Genomic DNA, 18779 nt, shown 5'->3' with positions numbered 1-18779 from the left:
CTAAAGAGTACAGCAGCAGTCCCACACCTGGGATTGAACCCACGACCCTCCGGTCAAGAGTCCAGAGCCCTAACCACTACTCCACACTGCAGCACATGCAAATTATTAAAAATATTAAGAACACATAGCCACAAATGGTAAAATGCATGAGAGACTAGAATTTGTTTAAGATGCCAAATTAAAGCACAGCCGTCTAATATTTTCACACGAGTGCCTATTTTTCCTACATCACTGACTACTTACCAGAAATCAAAATTCTCACACCCAGGTTGTCATGCAGTTGGGTATATAAAGGATATAAATGACAAATTAGCAGGCTAGGAACAAACTCTTAACCCCAAGTATGAAATATATCCAGTCGCTCTTTAAGATTGGTAAAGGTCATAATATGAAGATGTACAATAGTTGCTGAAAATACCACATGCCAGATTCCAAATGTATTACAGTGTATTACAGTGATACAACATGAATTATTGCACCCTTCGCACAGTGTCCTTAGCAAACGAGCTTTAGTCCCAAGATATCACGATGTCAAAGGTAGCATTATTTAAAATGGCTTTTTAAGGCCTCCTTCATTTTATGGTTATAAAATAAGAACAAAAGAAATACTGGCTGACCTGTAATCTGCAACTGTGGTAGACATTCCCAGCCCTCTGCTTTTTAATAAAGCGTTTTGAAGAAAGGGGATGATGAAATATGCTCTGGTGTGGTAAGAACATACTTGGTAAAACCACTGAAGTACAAATTTATTCTCAAGTCACTTTGATTAATGTAAGGTGCATAAAAATAATCCTAGTGGGGCATTGCATTAAAACTACCACAAAAAAAAGAAATAAATGCAGGCGAGATACAGTATTTTTGCATGGCTGACTAATAGCATGTGCCTGCAAATAATACATGAATACATGAGACGAGCAGCAGTGCTATGTTTTTTTCTTATTTCATACCTGAGTTTGCTATCTTTGCTTGCATTCCTTTGCAGACTCATTGCCCTTTTAGTCCTCTGCAGAACCACAGTGCAATCACTTGACTGAGAATAAGAGACTAACCCCTGCAGGGGTTACAGCTGTCACCTCTGAATGGCGTTCCTTCAAATAGCCTTACCTGTCTTGTTGAGTTTATTAGCTGGCACATAATGCAGAAGGGGAAAAGGTGTCTTTTTTTCTGATGCCCGAAATTTCCTCTTCAGTTTAATCCCTATAACAATCTTGAGGTTTAAAACAACAACAATAATACATATGTGATGGCATTACCAAATAATTGTCATGAACAGCCACGGCTGTAAAGTATTCACATAGGAAAAACGAAGGGTTAACATACAGATATGCCACCAGATTCTGATTCTCTCAATAACCAGCGCAAAAGAAGGTCTGTAGCAGGTTTCATCACACTTTGACAAGCAGCTGTCTATTTGCCCACCTCTGCTATGTCCCCTGGACAGTAATGCTTTTAGGTGAAAGGGCCATCAGGTTGAGAGTTGATAGTGAGGTTCACTGTATTACTAAACTGAGATCTTGATAGTGTTCTGTTTAGGAAGCAGTATTTAATTAAATCTCCACCCGGTGGTTTAAAACAGAATTATCTCGCTATAATACCCTCTGCTGCCGGTATAACATACTAGATAATTTGTTGAGTGCCAGTGCAAAAGAAAGATAATGGGAAAACCTGGTAATTTCGCATTAAAACAATGTCTATGAAGTATGCAGTGCTGTATTATTATTATTATTATTTATTTATTAGCAGACGCCCTTATCCAGGGCGACTTACAATCGTAAGCAAATACATTTCAAGTGTTACAATACAAGTAATACAATAAGAGCAAGAAATACAATAACTTTTGTTCAAGCAAAGTACAAGTGTGACAAACCACAATTCAATAATACAGCAGATAATAGTGATAGTTACATCAGGATATGATTAAATAGTGATAGTTACATCAGGATGTGATTAAATACAAAGTACTACAGGTTAAACACTTGGCAGATTACAGTATTCTGAAGTACAGGATTAAATGCAGTAAAATAGGGGGCAGATAAGAGCAAAATAAAGCATATTTACATGAAGGGTGATAGTGTCCCAGTATACAAACAGAGGAGTTCTACAGGTGCTCTTTGAAGAGGTGAGTCTTGAGGAGGCGCCGGAATGTGGTCAGGGACTGGGCAGTATGTTTGAAAGAATACTGTATTGCATTTGGTTCTGCAGTATTTTTAAAGATTGTTTAGTAAGTTGTTTTGCTGTTATTATGTATTGGTGCAGGAGGCTTGTAATAAAAGCTGATGTAATTAAAGTTGCAGAAACAGGCAGCAGGTTTATGGGATGGTCTCCAATGGAACTAGATACTTGGTTTGAAGCAATTGCATTGATCAGTACTTATAAAGGCTTAGGGTTATTTTTATGTTTTGTTTTTTGGAGTGGAATTATCAATGGAAGCCAAGTGGAAGAAATCTCTTAACTGAAACCATTCACATTCTATTTAGATAAATCAAGCAGCACAATATTCAGCTCAGCATTGACTATATCTACATGACTAATGGCATGATTTAAAATAGTCCGGATTTTGTGGAGAACAGAGGAAATAACATTATTCCACGATAACGGCTTCCATTAACTGAATTGTGTGTTCAGGTGTTACTCTGTCATCTAAGGGGTCATTTTTTGTCTGCACTTTACTCTGAATGTTTATGTCAGCCATACGTTTTTGGAGTCTTTGGATTGTTTCTCTGATGATGGAAAGGGACCCTCCATTAAAGTCCCTGGCTCATAGCATTGTCAGCCTAACGAGGTTCACTCACAGGAAACATAACTTTGCAAAACACGGCAACAGCTCAGGAACTAAAAGTAATGTAATGCGATGGACTGGCCTCCAACATAATAACGATGGCAGTGAGAATGAAATCAATGATATAATCAGACAGTGTGCGGTACAATATGTAGAGCTCATAGACAAGAGTGAGGTAGGGGTGAGGGCTGTGCACAACCAATAAGCCCTTTACCTGAACCCACACAGGGACACACAAAACAAGGGCTGACAGCAACAGGGATAAATCTGCTTGGTTTAGTAATTTCAAAGTAAACCTCTGAAATGATCAAATCAGACACGTGTTCTCCCCAATATTATTTAATAGTTTTTGGGGGTTAGAACTTTTAAGCCCACTATTTAAACCCAGGCCTCCAGAGATTAAAGGCATGTGTGCCTTGCATATTATCCAGCTGATCCAAATATTTTCGATTATATATAATATTTGAATATATATAATACTCTATAAAGCTACAATGTCATTTGGTACAGGGGCGTCCCGTGTTGCGGTACGATGAATATATTGTGTAATCCATCGGCTTGCTAAAATGATAATTATTTCATTATTCTTTGTTTTTTTCTCCTCATAACAAACACTAGTAACTCAACATCTGACACAATTCGGCAGTAGTGGGGCTTTAAAATTTCTGTTCAGCTTCAGTGAGAAAACCTAAAAAAATAAAGCACAAGCCTCACAGATATCCCTCTGGCAGAATACAACCCAAAAGCCAGCTTCTCTTCATCACACAGAACAACAAGGTGAATAAAACACACGTCTTGGTTCACATAAGGACAGGACAGAGGAGGCTGTAATAGAACATAAACCAAAACACAATGGTAAACTTTGAGCTAATTAAAATTAATGGTCTGGTTATTACATATTTATGGCACAATATAAAACCTTAAACTCAACATAATATACTGAACTAGCATATTTGTGATCTGCAATTAACTATTCAGCTCAAAAAGTTATAGGGCAACCATGATGTGACACTATTCTGTACAGAAGGTTATCATAACGTAGCACCAAAGCTGCTGTGTATTTTACATTGAGCGTGCTTCAGTTTTTTGTTTTTTTTTTCTTTTTTAAACCATGCTCAATCAGTCATTTATCCAGATGAGACGACCTGGCAAGAGGCTCGCAACACAACACCACAGCAAACAACATAAAACACCATAAGAAGTATAAAAATACACATGGTAAATCACAAAACTCAGCAGCACCTTAGCAGGTACAGACTGACCATACTATGTGCTTTAATTTACTTAAAGCAGTGATTTTGCCTTAGCATTCCCTTACTGTTGTTGTACATCAATCCAATAAGCCCTGGTCTTCAGTGCAGGCTATACATCTTTCATAGGCTGTGGGCTCGTAGTAAGATATGGGGTTTGGAAGCATGCTGGCGCATGTTTCAGCTTTACCACTGTCTTAGAACACTGTACCCCGCTGGGTCTTCTCACAGCTACGAGCTCAGATCTGTTCCACAGCAAAGCCACCACGCTATGTCCCCGTGGCACTAGCAAGGGAGTTCCTCGCTAGCCAAACAGGAGGGACGTTGAAACTTTGTCTACTTAACGAAAACTATAAACAACTCCCATGTCATGTGTACTTTCAGGAAGTAAAAATAGGAGGACGTGAAAGACTGGTACAAAGTGTTTTCAATGCAACCAGCAGAGGTCGCTGTACACAACATATGGTTCTCATCAGGACACTTAGAATACGGCATTTGCTCTGGGGAGGGAGTTTTAGCTTACAGCAGATGTCTGCTGTGTTATGAACATGGTAAGGCTATTACAAAAAAAAAACAGGTAAGGCTGTTACAAAAAAAAAATGAGTAACATGTTTGGCTTTCAAAGTGGATGTGTAAAAAACTATCTAACTTAGCCTTTACAAATCAATACTGATATGATATTGTACCACTCTCATGTTTCACAAACATATTTTGTACAACGCTTAAAGTTTCTACTGAAAGCTTGAAGCGATTGGCTGATATTTACTGTAAACATTAATTTCTATACCGTTAACATCCCTATTGTCTCATTCCCTTGTTAACTTCTGTTGCAGTGCATTTTCTTAAACCTTGGAAAGATGTTTTATTCTACTAGTTACTGTATTTGCATCAGATTTATTTTTTTAAAATGCAAAACTAATGTATGACCACAAACAGATAAACCATGCAAAACTGTATAGCAGTAAAAACAATAAAAATAAAAATATATGAGTTTGTCAAATGACCTAATGGTTGTTATATTAATATAACGGGGAACTAATTTTGATACAAGACAACTTACTTTAGGATTGGTAATGTCTGATAATTTGGTTTGACCAGCTCAGGACGGTTGCTGACCCAATGTTATGAATGGATGTACCGTATTTGTTATTCAGTTCTGCGTGCTACATTGCTTGCTAGGTCTCTCACCTCTTTGCTGAGTTTAAAACAGAAAAATAAAGGGCCTGTTTTCAGCTGGTCAGAAAAGTGCATGTCATTACTCAAGCAGGTGGCGCAAGATTTCTCAGCAGAATCTGCTTTTGGGTTGAGAAGCAATTGTCTGTTTTCCAGCCTGTAAAGTAGAAACAGCGCTTTCCTCTCAATGTACCATCTGCTTCCAAAGCACTGGTTAAACATATTGCATCTGCTACTACAAGATAACAACTCTTGCATTATAAAGTAGGGTTTTTTGGGGTTTTTTTGTGCAATATTTGCACTTTATAATCCTTTAATACCACCATATGTGAGATCTGAATTGCATCTTAATATACATTTAAATTTTGCTGTTTGCTTTCACGTTGCTTAATTTCTGTGCAAACAGACACACTTAGCCTGCAGTGTTTTGTGTGCTTCTAACGTAAAGTGTAGTGCTTTCAACTAAAAAATAGTTTGACAAAAGGGTTTATTTCTCAATTTGTGTATTCGGCTGAGTTTGCAGAGTCTTCAATTAGCCTGAAAAAAAAAAGTCTGATAAAGAATATGAACATACAGTACCATGCTGACTTTTGAATTGAAATTAAAACAAATACCCCACAGATTGCCTCTGATTGGGGATTGAGTCTATTTAACTGTGCAGGGCCAAATTACTTGGCTTTAGCTAATTGTAAATGTCAGTTTTTAATATGCAAGCTACTTGAAAAGGATTCTAATGAAGCATAACATATAGCACCACGCTGACAAGTATTGTACACTGTGCAGTAAATAACTGGGTATGTGAACTGTATGAACCATTTTAACAGAGATGGATAGGCTAATAGGCTAATAGGCTAATTCAGCTCCATGCTGTGGAAGTGTTATTTGTATCTCTGTCACCCTGTATTCTCTCTACACTGTACCAATCCATAAACTTCTATGTAGATTTTAGTGATTAATATCACAATACTCACATACTCGGATATTAATCCATGAGCTTGCAAGCAAGTTTAAACTATAAAAAAACTGTAGTGCTTATTAAAAAACAAAAAAAACAGAGAGTCTGGTAGGTTGTGATCATAAAAATGTCATTTTCTGAGTACAGCTATGGCTAAAGGTTTTACATCACCCTATAGAATGAACAAATTTTGCTTCATGAAGTCAAATGAAACCTGCTGAATAATATTACGTTAACATATTGAATTACGTACCGCTTTGTAGTTTTCCATATACTTCACGAATAACTGCCACATGTAAAAATGTGACATTTTGAAATCTAACATGAAAAATTATACAAATATTATGGCTTCCTGTGGACTTTTGCGATATCATTTTGAACTTTCTTTGATCACATGATGTTAAATAAAAGATTGAAATTATGTTGTCACAGTCCTAAAATTTTAGGTGATGCAAAACTTTTGGCCATAGCTGAAGTTCAAAACTTTAAATTAAGTAAAATAGGTCGGTAGTTTATGGACGATTCTGCATTTGGGACAGGACTAGCATGAACTGGAATGGGCAAAAATACAGTGTAACATTGTTCTATTTTTACCATTTAGGTATAGTGAAGTAAAATGTAAAATATTCTGTTTTGTAAGACTTGGCAGAACAGATCCTCGCACGTTTTCTTGAATGGAAGATTAAGGCTAAGAACTATTGTATCTACAGTCACGTCCATGAACATGCTAAACTGGCACATGCCTGTATAACTGTCGTGCCGTGTTTCGCTGTGGAGAGCATATCTGAGCTCATGTGATGCATGACATAAGCAAAGACAATTGCATTCTGTGTTCATTGATAAATCCATGGTAAATCCTGATCAATGATAATAACAAAGTACTGTGTACAACCCTCCTTGTGATTTTATTTAGTTTTAAAGTATTAGAAACCATGTGAATATTGTCAAGGATCAAGTAATATAATCTGGGGTACTTTACACAAGAATCCAGACCTTCACACACACTTCTTTATTTTTGAACAATAATACAGCCTCTATACTTTGCTAGCACCTGCAGGTACGCGGAAGGCTCCATACACTAGGATCTGCAGATCTATTGCAGTAATTAAGTCAAATAAAAAAGTCAAATAAAAACCTAGAATTCATAAATGTGTGTTTCAGATTAGGTTTGAACTCATTGAGACAGCATAAGCATAGATTCAAATGCAAATATAGATATATGTGTGGATTGAAACATGTGTGACAGTACATTTCATTTCATAAAGCACAACAGTGGGATTTAAAAAAAGGGACATGTTGCCATTGGTTATCATTATGGTGGAACATTCAGCATTCCTCCCCCTGAAGAAACTGCTTTTCAGAGTTTAGCCTGTGTGACCTTTGTGCTTCTTTTTTTTTGTATACATTGTGATAACAAGCTTGTGGCTTTGCTGGGGTCATCCTGGGGTCTGTTCAGTTGACCACAATGCTGGAGGATTTAAATACTGCCATTGTTCACATCATTAAAAAAAGGAGGACTTCATTAAAAGAAACAACATCTCTAACAGTGTTTGTGAGTCTCTTAAGTGTATTTTTCTGTCTGCGCAAGTAACGATGGCTGTATTTAGCTCAGTGTTTGTTCAGATCAATAGAATAAACCCCACTACCTGAGCCTTGCAGCATCTGCATTTTTTTTTTTTTTTTTAAATGTCAGTGAAATCTACTTGGGCTGGTGGACTAGCTTGATGCCTTTACGCAGGAAGGTCCATGAAATGCATTTCGTCCCTCGGAATGCTTTGCACTGCTAAACTCAGCATCTGTCATTGTAAAACCAGTGTTCACTGTATGGCCTTCATTGAATTGGCCATACAGATTAAAAGGGAGGGAGAAACAGGCTACCCAACCAGAGCTCAGCAAAATGGAGGAACGAGGACAGGAGCACAAAGCTTTAGTAGAAAACAAGACTACAGTACAAGACCCTGTAGAGGGCGCTCTCTCACACCGCTGGTTCAAAGTTTGTTGCTTTGCCAGGGGTAGCAGCATTCATTAAGTAAGGTTAAACAGTTACATTCATATCTGCTTTATAGCGATCAAAGGATCCATGGCTCTGCACAGTGGTAAAACACTGCCGTCCTGGCCTGCTTGTCTGAGTAAACTGAATTACAGTGTGGCTTTCACATTTATTGCACGTGCGTTTAATGACAACACTATTGTTAAGAAATGGTCTGACTCCTGGCTTGCAGTCTGTTTAAAGGATTGCCTTTGCAAAGAATGTATTGTGTTCATTTAGTAAAAAAATTCTGTTCTGGCCGATAAAATCTTAAAACTTCTATTCCATGAGATTAGGCTGCAGACTTTGTATTTGCCTCGTGTGTGGCTAATCCCAGTGTGGTCGTTCACAGATTGGAAGGCTTATTTTCTCCAGTATGTGTGTGTGTGTGTGTGTGTGCATTTGAGTTTTATTATTCAGATATTTTTTCCCTATGTAACACAATGTTTATTCTGAAAGCAGCTTGAGGACTGTGTGTTCTTATCCCAGTCTTCATACCTTTTCCATTGATAAAGGCAGAGGAAACATGCATGACAAAAAAGTGCTGTGTTTTGCTTTTTTATGAGCTGCCTCAACCAGCAGGATTTAGGCGTTCTTAAATATTAGTCTTTGCAATTCAGAGTGTTAGAACTTATCAAAGTTGTGTTCAAAGTTTCCAATGTGCTTTTAAGCAATTTGCTGCATTTGTCATGAACACCATCAAATATTAAATAAAGGAATTCTATTTCTTATTCTTTAACACCAACTGACTTTCTGTTACTATTTAATGAATGCAACAGTGGTACTGTACCACAATTGATTTGCTTTTATTTTTTCTTTTTTTTCAAATTAATACGTTTGATAGACTGTTGTCATTCCATATGGTATAATGAATTCCCAGGACTTGCTAAATCCTCCAGGAGACAGGAAATCCTGTCACTAAATCTGCATTGCCATGGGTACACAAGAAGAAATATTCATGTAAGCAGGAGAGAGAGAGTCTTGTAAAAGGCTTTATGTGCTTCAGTGAATGAACAGGGAGCTCTGGAGGACAGTGTTACAGCATTGTATCATGTGCTAATACACTGGCCTTTCAACAAGGGGGTTTACGTTAGTCTTAATTAGGGTACTAAATCAAATAATAATAAGCTGACATCCTGGCTGGTTTGCATACAGGACAGGATTGTATTTACTGTATGACCCAGGGCATCTGAGGCTTTGAGTTTCTCTTCTGCCTGTATGTAATATTTGTAAATATGTTACCAGCATGTCATCCTGTAAATACATCATCTTCCTCTAAAACAAATGATCAGGTGTAAATTAATCTTTTACTTATCTTTAAAAAATAAATATATATATATATATATATATATATATATATACTGTATATACTGTATATATATATATAATCAATACAAATACAAACAGCAGCACTGGAGCGAAACAGTCGAGGTACTGAGGTAAAGACGGACCAACAGTGAAACAGCTGAAGCCTAGAGCCTGCCTGCAATTGCATGTGCTTTATGTAAAATAACAAAATGCATTGCAGAGTCCAGTGGAGCGAGTCTGAGGACCAACATCAGATGGAAGTTGCAGATGTGTGCAGCGCTGCATTCTGGGTCATTGTCATTAGTGAAAGGGGGTAGGGGAGAGTGGAACCTGGCACTCCTTAAAGCTAATGAGCGGCAGGTCCTGGCAGCACTGGTCTTGCCTGTTGAGTTTCAGCTGCTTACCATTCAAAGCTTTCATCAGTTAAAAAGCTCATTCTTGCTAATGAGCCATTTTAACATTAGCCATTATTCAACAAAGGCTTAAAATTGGAGAGGGGTGGCATATAAATACAGGTTTTCTTTCTGGCTGCCTCTTATGTTTCTGAAAGCATGTTTCTGAAGGCATATATTATTTTCATACAGGTGACCTACACATTGATCGCAGGTATCGGAGTGCAGATACTGTACTTGGTGCCATTTGCATGATAAAAACTTTTTTTTTTGCTCAAGAACGCTAGACTGGCAAGCTTCAATACTGCCTGTAGCCTCTTCTGTGCAAAGAGATTCAACCTGTGTTGAACCTGTACTGTATTCTGTAGCAAAATGAAAAGAACGTTTCCAAAATTTTGAAAGCAGTTATGAACATATTTTGAGTTTGTTCATGTAACATAATTTCAAAAAGGGTGAAGAAGAAATGCTTTTCCCTCCTTTGTTTAGATGTTAATTTACTGGAACGGGGTACCCCACAGTGGAAGACTTCTGCAGGAACTTTATGTATTCAATGTTTCACTGGTGTGGGAAGTGACCGTTTTTTAAACACTTTTTTTCATTTTCTGCTGACAGCACCTTCCGTATATACACTAATATTACACTACAGCATTATCAAGAGCTACTGGTAAACATGCTTTGGCTGAATACAAAAAAAATAAGGTTGACCCATAATCTGAGCAAAGTTTGGAGTAAGTGGAAGAGTGCGTTAATAAATTATAGCTGTGCAGCAAGGATTGATGCCAGAAATACCATTTTGCAGTCTTGAGCGGATGTCTAAAAATCTTTTTGCTTGCTCGTGTGTGTTTTCAGTACTGCTTTGGAAACTGGACCCCATGTCGAAGGTTTTCTTTAACGCACAGTAAACACTTACTGTGATATCAGTGATGTCTTACCATGGACATGAAATAATATGTAGCTACTGTAGCAGTTGTTTACAATAAGAACATAAGAACATAAGAAAGTTTCCAAACGAGAGGAGGCCATTCAGCCCATCTTGCTCGTTTGGTTGTTAGTAGCTTATTGATCCCAGAATCTCATCAAGCAGCTTCTTGAAGGATCCCAGGGTGTCAGCTTCAACAACATGACTGGGTAGCGTGGAGACAGTGGGTTCAGAAGCCACTTTTCTTGGAATAGGTGAGACAGAGAGAGAGAGAGACAGAGAGACAGAGAGAACTCGGCTCCAAGCACTTCTCACATGTTACAAAATGCTTCTTGCCACTAATGCAAATTCCCTTATGTAAGCTCTGTTTTAAGCTGCATTTCACAAAGAACTGATTAAAACATGACGTGGCTTCTTGTCTTGCTTTGCTGAAATTTAGACTAAATCTTCTACATCTCTGAGAGGATTATTTCAAACAGTAGCCTTTTTTTTACCCCACTCCCATTAATCTGTAGGCACCATTATAACAGACTGCTCAATCCTGATCACCTAAAGGGAAGCGTGCAAGATACATGTGTGAACAAGACAAAGCCGGACATGAATCATATCCAGGTATGCTGCATGCTTACAGAGACAGGTTTTAACAATGACCCCGATTCCCACAATAATCTGCCCCCAAGTGGATGTCAGAAATACACCCTTTGTTCAATGCAGTATTTCTTATTGATGTATTTCTCACATGCACTAGAGGCAATGTTGCAAGGGGACAGGTTAAAGGTTACATTCTGGTGTACCAGCTGTACTAAGAGACATGTTTGAGAGCTCTGTTGAGGACACGGGGGAGCTTTGTGAATACAATGCTCCATCTCAGCACTATTCCTGGCAACATTACTTTCACTTACAAGGCACTTTATGTTTTTTTTTTAGTTTTTTTTTACAGCACATGCCTGCCCCTGCTTGCACTTCATCAGGTCTCATTCTGATGTGTAGATGGGCAGAACTGACATGAATTGGCCCAAATATGTAAATGTGAGGAAAGCGGCTGCATCCATCTCCAGAAGCATTCAGTGAAAACAAATGCATTTTTGAAACTGAGCTCTTTCTGGCAACTTAAATGGATAGTAAAAGGCAATTATTCATGAAAAGCATTAAGAGTGGGTCATTATTTAGCACGAGAAAGAGAAAATCTACAAAAATATAAATATAATCTCATTATGGTTATAAAGACTGCTTAGCTGAAAATCGAAACATTTCTGTATTGTTTGCTTTTCTTTAGGATCACCGCAGCTGAAACTGCTCTGCGGGGCCGATTTCCTGGAGACATTCAAAATTCCTAAGCTGTGGAGGGAAGAGCACATTGTGGAAGTGGTCAAGTTTGGCTTGGTGTGCGTCAGTCGCGGTGGGACAGACACACACAGGTTCATACACGAGTCGGACACCCTCACCAGACACCGGCACAATATCCAGAACGAAATCTGCTGGGCTTTACGCTGGGGACAGTCAGGTACCTGCTCCCAGACTCTGTCATCGAGTACATTAAACAGCATGACAGGTGACATCCTGCAACCCCTAACAACAAAAAGCCCTGTCGCCCGTAGAAAGTAGGTGAACAGAGGGAACACTCCCACTTATAGAGTCGGCATCCTTTCAACATCTCATACATTTATAGCTACACTTTGGATTTTATACAAAAATCGATCTGATTTTTTTCCTTTTTTAATGTGGAAAGGCCTTTTTTATACTATTGGGTACTCAAAGTAGTGGAGCTTTTTCATCGTTTATAGACACCTTGTGTCTACATCTGATTTGTCTTACAACACGCCACATTTAAATATTTGAAAGCTTTGAGAAATTACATGGGGGAAAAAAAAAAACTAGTATTAGATTTGGCTTTGTCACATCATTATCAAAAGGGCCTATTGTCGAAAACAGGTATAACAGGATGTCAGCTTCAAACAGCATTCATCATCTCTACAAATCTACAAAAAGCAATACAAATGAATAGCCTGCTATTCAATAAAAAAAAGCTTTCTTCTCTTTTCAACAGACATTTTAAATAAAATTGTATGTAGTTGTGGTGCACTCTTTTGTCATGAAAGCAGGGCTCTGTACTTTCAGTGCACCTGGTTGCCATGTTACATTTTACTATAGGAATGATCACCCACATTGTCAAAGACATCTATACTGTTAGGAACTGGGAACAAAAGCTTAAAGGATACTACTTGGAGGACTGTTCTTCTGTGTTTGGAATATTTACATTTTTACTCTTTTTTGGTTAAGAAAGTAGCGTGAACCCACATTTTGTGGTATCCAAATCCAAAGCACTTTTATTAAGCAGGTAAGGCCAACATAGGACAAAACTGTAAACCCTGTTGTATGAGAGGACTCTCGTTATAGCCATTTTCAAGAAACTCGAGAATTAGGTGGAATACATTTTAGTGAGGTAAAACATATGCATAGGATTCAAAGCATTGCACAATTAGAATCCATCAAAATCAGCGATTAGCTTAAGTTAATGAAAAAGGGGTTTGCTGCATATAGAATGAATAATCAATGACTGCATTAAATTAATACATATACAGTAGATCAATATAAAGAACCACAGAAATGCACTCTACTAATTCATTCACAGCATTAAGGTAATATCAATTAACAAAGCTGATTGATATCACCCAGTGCTGCTCAAAACTGTCAAGTCACACGGCTATCATTAATGGCAACGAGAGAGATGAAACACTGGTTTAATATTAAAGCTGTCTGACACTGATAAACCTTATTGTGGGTGAGATAATGTCCTTGACAGACAGTCATAAGACCATGCCATGCTATTCACTGCTAAAAGACAGCTGATCTAAAAGGGAGTGAGATTATGGAAACTAGGACCCTGAAGGAAAGCTATAGAGAATCTAGAGGCTTATCTGACACAAAGTGGCTTGCTGAAGTTGTAATACTGATCAGGAGGGTTCACTTTGGTACTGTGTGTGTTTAGAACAACAGATAATCTGGTTACAGAGCTCCTATTGTGCAGACTGCAGATAAAGTGCCTTGGCAAGCCCAGGCTTGTTGATTGAGATCCTAACTCTCACAGTGTACTGACAGCAGGGAAAAGGTTATTCATCTCTGATAGTTTTCTTTTTACTTTCGGAAAATGCCAACAGATTTCAATGGATATTGGAAGATGCTCAGTAATGACAACTTTGAGGAGTACTTGAAAGCACTGGGTAAGAACGTTTTTTTAATTACATTTTGTTGCTGCTATTATGATTATTTCATGCAACTGTGAGAATCACACAAGTACTGTATCTGGGTTTGTTTCAGTTTTTGTTTTTATTTTGCTGCTATGGTTGCATATTTGAAATTTCAGTAAGTGCAAAAAAAACCCATTAAATCTGTCTTTATGAAGCTGTGTGCTGCAGGTGATTCCAATCAATCAATTAGCCAATCAGCTAGCCAATTTGGAAGAGTAATATTTCTCTTCCAATTGTCTTTTTATAGCCATCCATCCATGCAATGCAGTTCCCTTAGTCCGATTTTTGTATCGCTGCAGACGTTTTACTGAATGTGTCAAACAAATGAAAACTACTGTATAAAAAATAAAATAAAACTTGTGCACCACTTACAGCACAGGATGTCCTAAATGCACATGATTGTTTTATGATCCTCCTGCTGTAATTACGAATCCTCAATTTGAAAGGGATGTACTTACTAATTCATTTTAAATCCCCTGTTGCAGACGTAAATGTTGCAATTAGGAAAATCGCTACCTTACTGAAACCCGATAAAGACGTCATTCAGAATGGAGATCACATGATCATTAAAACTCTCAGCACCTTTAAAAATTATGTCATGGATTTCGAAGTCGGGAAGGAGTTCGAAGAGGATTTGTCGGGGGTGGATGATCGCAAATGCATGGTAAGAATTAGCAGGGGCCGCTTACAACATGGTCAGGAGGTCAAAGGTTGAACTGACTGCAGCTGTTGGGTCATTTTAGAAATCTAATACAAATATTCACACTTACATTGAACATCTGTACAGAAGGTCTTTTCTTTAAACTGTGTATGTACTGAATGTCAACCCTTACATTGACACAGCTTGTTGAATGTGTCAGAATGCACTAGCGCTCATACTTTACTGTGGTTCATTTGCACAGTGATGTCAGTGTTTCAGGCTTTCACTGTTCTTTATCATAGTGCAGTCGAGTTTTATTTATCTAATCATGAATACCGTTATGGTAAATGTACAAAAATACTGTGGTAAACGAGGTGTACTTGCTGTGTGTTTCTATTTCACAAAATTCAGTCTGCAGTGTTCAAGTTAATGTGGGAGTGAGGCAAGGGTTGGAGGGTGATATAAACAGGGGATGTGAGTCTGCCCTTCACCAGGCACTCTGCATGAGGCGTGTGGTAATTTGGTCAGTCTGATTTGTGGCAGGGGACCAAATAATGCAACCTGCACAGCCAGAAGTGACGATCACCACTGACTACAGAAACTATGCCTGTGGGTCTTTTAAACTCAATCTCTCAGACTCACCATTTTGAAATTATCACCTCCTTTGAAGCATCAGAAGAGACATTGTTGGGCAGCCTTTACACTTGGCTTCAGCTGACCAGGTCTCTGCTGCCCTCTAGCTGTACCTAATTGAATAGAATAAAAAAAAACTCAATCCTTCACTGTAAATTCTTGGTCACGTTTAGTTGGCGCCAATAATAAGCAATAAGTAACTTATTCAAGTTATTGATTGACACTAAGCAAAAAGCTATTATGATAGTTTAGTGCATAATAGCACGCTGATTTAATAAGAATATATTACACATGTAGATGGATGCTGTTAATTGTGTAGAATAGATCATGTTAATGACTAGTCTATAATAAAATAGCACACAAATTGCCCATTAATATACAGTGCAAGCGAGCCCAGTTAGCCAGTGCCATGACCATGTATTACAAAGAGAAGGGAGACCTGCCTTTCACTGTCTGTGAAGAATTGTTAGGAGTAACTGCAAGCAGATTGAAACGGTGTGGATTTTGTTTCAGACCACAGTGACCTGGGAAGGAGAGAAGCTTGTGTGTGTGCAGAAAGGAGAGAAACCAGGAAGAGGCTGGACTCAGTGGGTGGAAGGAGATGAAATGCACCTGGTAGAGATGTCTCTCTCTCTCTCTCTCTCTCTCTCTCTCTCTCTCTCTCTCTCTCTCTCTCTCTCTCTCTCTCTCTCTCTCTCTCTCTCTCTCTCTCTCACTCTTGTGTGTGTGTGTGTATTTCCATCTATAGCTAGCTATCTATCTATCTGCAGTAGTGTGCACATTTATTAAAACAACTCAAGATTTGTCATTTATATCCTTTTATATACCACCCTGCATGAAAACCTCTGAGTGACAATTTCAATTTTTGGTCAGTAATCAGGGATTTTCTCTTACTATTTTTAAAATTAATTGCATGTATGGCCTAGTCATCAATTAAATTAGACAATCATTAATTTGTTTGACCATTTTTGCGAGATTTTCAATTACAGTGATTTGATTTCATTCGCACAACAAATCAAAACTACAGAAGTGATGGGGTGTTCTAATATGCACACGACTCTGTCTGTCTGTCTGTCTGTCTGTCTGTCTGTCAAAATATTCTTTGTAATTTAATAGAATTAATGCGTGCTGTTGGTATGGATTTCCAATATGTAAGACGCTGGTGCTGGACGCCAACTTTTTTTTTTCACAACAGAGGGTTGTTGTAACATTGATTATTCCTACAAACTCAGGATCACAAAATTTCATGAGAATTAGTAACCCACATTTTCTATTTGAAGAGTGCACATTGTAATCCAATGTATGCAGCCATGAAGGATGTGTCTCTCTTCTAAATACACTTTCTGTATTAAACACACTTGTTTCACACAATGATCAGCACTGATCTGGTAAAATAAACTCAGTAAAGTATAATAGATCTTTAGTAAGCTTGGTAAACTGTGCAAATGTATCATGGTTAATTTTAGGTGTTTTTTAAACTGTTATGTTTTACAAAATGATTGGTAAAAGGGCAGAAAAGCACAAATAAAGCAAAAACTTGTAATACACACTGTAGGTATGTCCCTACATACTGGTAGAGCCAAAAGTATATTTCACCAGGTGTGTGTGTGTGTGTGTGTGTTCTCTGTAAATGCTACAAATAAGATGGTGTTTTACTGTTTCACTCTTTACATATTGTATTTGTGCATGAATCTATATAATCATTATATTTGTGTATTAAGCACGGTATATAGTAATGATAATGAATCACCCAATTCCTCTTCTGTCCTCATTTAGGAAATAAGGGTTAATGGAGTAGTATGCAAACAAGTCTTCAAGAAGGTGCAGCAATGAGACTTTGTACAAAACTGGAGAAAACATGGAGATAACTGCAGGAACAGGGAGGCAAATTCGACGATTCCAGCAAAACACGTATCCTCGAGATCAGACAAGGAAAAATGACATGGTTTCAGTTTCTTAAAAACTGTACTGTCGGAAATGGACCTTTCTCCATATTCAACCATGCCTCTCTTTAGTAGCTTATTCCAACTAATGTACTGATCAAGAAAAAACTGTGCAATCTGTTTTATTTTCTGGTACTGTATTATAAAGGTCCAGTGACATTAGCTTCACAAGCACTATCCTCAATAGCTTCAGGTGTAACCGACCTCTTTTTCTGAATTTGTTACACGACTGTGCACAATTTCTGAATAAAAGGATCCAAAACCAGCCAGACTGTGTAGGCTTTGAATGAAGGTGGGCAGAGTGTTTAAAACATGTGTGCCATTAAATTGTCCAACTTACATCATATACAGTACTGTAGATAATACTATATATTATGTGTCTGGACATCAAAACACTTTAGAGACAGGAAGACAAATAGAAAAGTTCAGTCAGGAGCTCAAACACTTGGCAAGACCTCCATCCAAACAAGACTGTTTGATTCTGGCCTCATGGGTTTTCTCATCACAGGGTAATTGTCCTGTACTGTGATTCTCAGATAAGGTTTTAGAATCTGGTCTCATTAGATTTTGAGGTTAAAAAATGAACTCTTGAGATTCTAGATAGCAGTAATAAATCTCCTTGATCTTTGGTAAGGCTCAGTGCCACGCAGTGCTTTCACCTTTACCCTTTCCTATTACACAATGAAACTGTAATGCAAGGGAGGCGGGATGACTGCCTTCGTGGCATTTTATTACGTGATTACAAAGTCGTGTTTCTTTTTTCTCTGAATCAGCACGCTTCAGGGGTGTGTGTGTATATATATATATATATATATATATATATATATATATATATATATATATATATATATATATATATATTAAAAAAGCAGATAAAATACAAACAGATACAACAATAAAAACAGATATATACATATTATAAAAATGCCAGCTCAAACCAATATGTTTTTAGTCTGGTTTTAAAAACAGATAGAGTCTCAGCTTCCCTCACATGTGTTGGCAGCTCATTCCAAAGTTTGAGGCCTCTATAACAAAAAAAACCCTTCCTCCCCATTTAACATACTTTATTTTAGGGATTACCAGCAATCCCATATTCAGGGATCTAAGGTTACGATATATATGGGGTAAGCAGTTCTCCTAAATAGGTTGGTGCCAAGTTATTTAGTGCCTTAAAAGTTAATAACAGTATTTTAAAATCAACTCTAAAATTTACAGGAAGCAAACACTGGAGTGATATGTTCCCTTTTTCTGTTTTTAGTCAAGATTCTAGCAGCAGCATTTTGAACCAGTTGTAAACGAGACAATAAACATTTTGGGATGCCAGAAAATAACACATTACAATAATCAATTCTGGAGGATACAAAGACATGTACTAGTCTTTCAGCGTCACATGTAGAGATTATAGGTCTAAGTTTTGCAATATTTTTCAAATGATAAAAAGAAGATTTTGTAATCTTTTTGATATGTTTCTCAAATAAGAAAGTAGGGTTGAAGATCACATCTAAACTTC

At 37.6% G+C, this 18779-nt stretch overlaps 2 protein-coding genes across 2 annotated transcripts; both read left to right on the top strand.

The window, feature by feature from the left end:
- The first annotated feature begins 11374 nt into the window (after positions 1-11374).
- On the top strand, positions 11375-12410 carry LOC131740021 (nicotinamide/nicotinic acid mononucleotide adenylyltransferase 1-like). The gene is made up of 2 exons (XM_059034197.1): positions 11375-11417; positions 12082-12410. Exons 1-2 carry the CDS (start codon positions 11378-11380, stop codon positions 12408-12410), a joined length of 369 nt encoding a protein of 122 aa, XP_058890180.1. The 5' UTR covers positions 11375-11377.
- Positions 12411-13769: 1359 nt separating this feature from the next.
- Positions 13770-17534, top strand: LOC117417361 (retinol-binding protein 1). The gene is made up of 4 exons (XM_034029472.2): positions 13770-14026; positions 14539-14717; positions 15840-15941; positions 17103-17534. The coding sequence occupies exons 1-4, from the start codon at positions 13954-13956 to the stop codon at positions 17157-17159; spliced, it is 411 nt and encodes a 136-aa protein (XP_033885363.1). The 5' UTR covers positions 13770-13953; the 3' UTR covers positions 17160-17534.
- Positions 17535-18779: the final 1245 nt, after the last annotated feature.

The sequence above is a fragment of the Acipenser ruthenus genome, chromosome 12 (assembly GCF_902713425.1).
Source record: "Acipenser ruthenus chromosome 12, fAciRut3.2 maternal haplotype, whole genome shotgun sequence".
Lineage (NCBI taxonomy): Eukaryota > Metazoa > Chordata > Actinopteri > Acipenseriformes > Acipenseridae > Acipenser > Acipenser ruthenus.
The sequence above is the reverse complement of the archived record's forward strand: the minus strand, read 5'-3'. Positions and strand labels throughout refer to the sequence as shown.

Bases quoted from the DNA above. Each gene is read 5' to 3' on its own strand.
- LOC131740021 (XM_059034197.1), top strand. From the start codon at position 11,378: ATGTGTGAACAAGACAAAGCCGGACATGAATCATATCCAG. The intron at 11,418-12,081 runs GTATGCTGCATG...GCTTTTCTTTAG, and splicing joins CGGACATGAATCATATCCAG to GATCACCGCAGCTGAAACTG.
- LOC117417361 (XM_034029472.2), top strand. From the start codon at position 13,954: ATGCCAACAGATTTCAATGGATATTGGAAGATGCTCAGTAATGACAAC. The intron at 14,027-14,538 runs GTAAGAACGTTT...CCCCTGTTGCAG, and splicing joins GGAGTACTTGAAAGCACTGG to ACGTAAATGTTGCAATTAGG. The intron at 15,942-17,102 runs GTAGAGATGTCT...GTCCTCATTTAG, and splicing joins AAGGAGATGAAATGCACCTG to GAAATAAGGGTTAATGGAGT.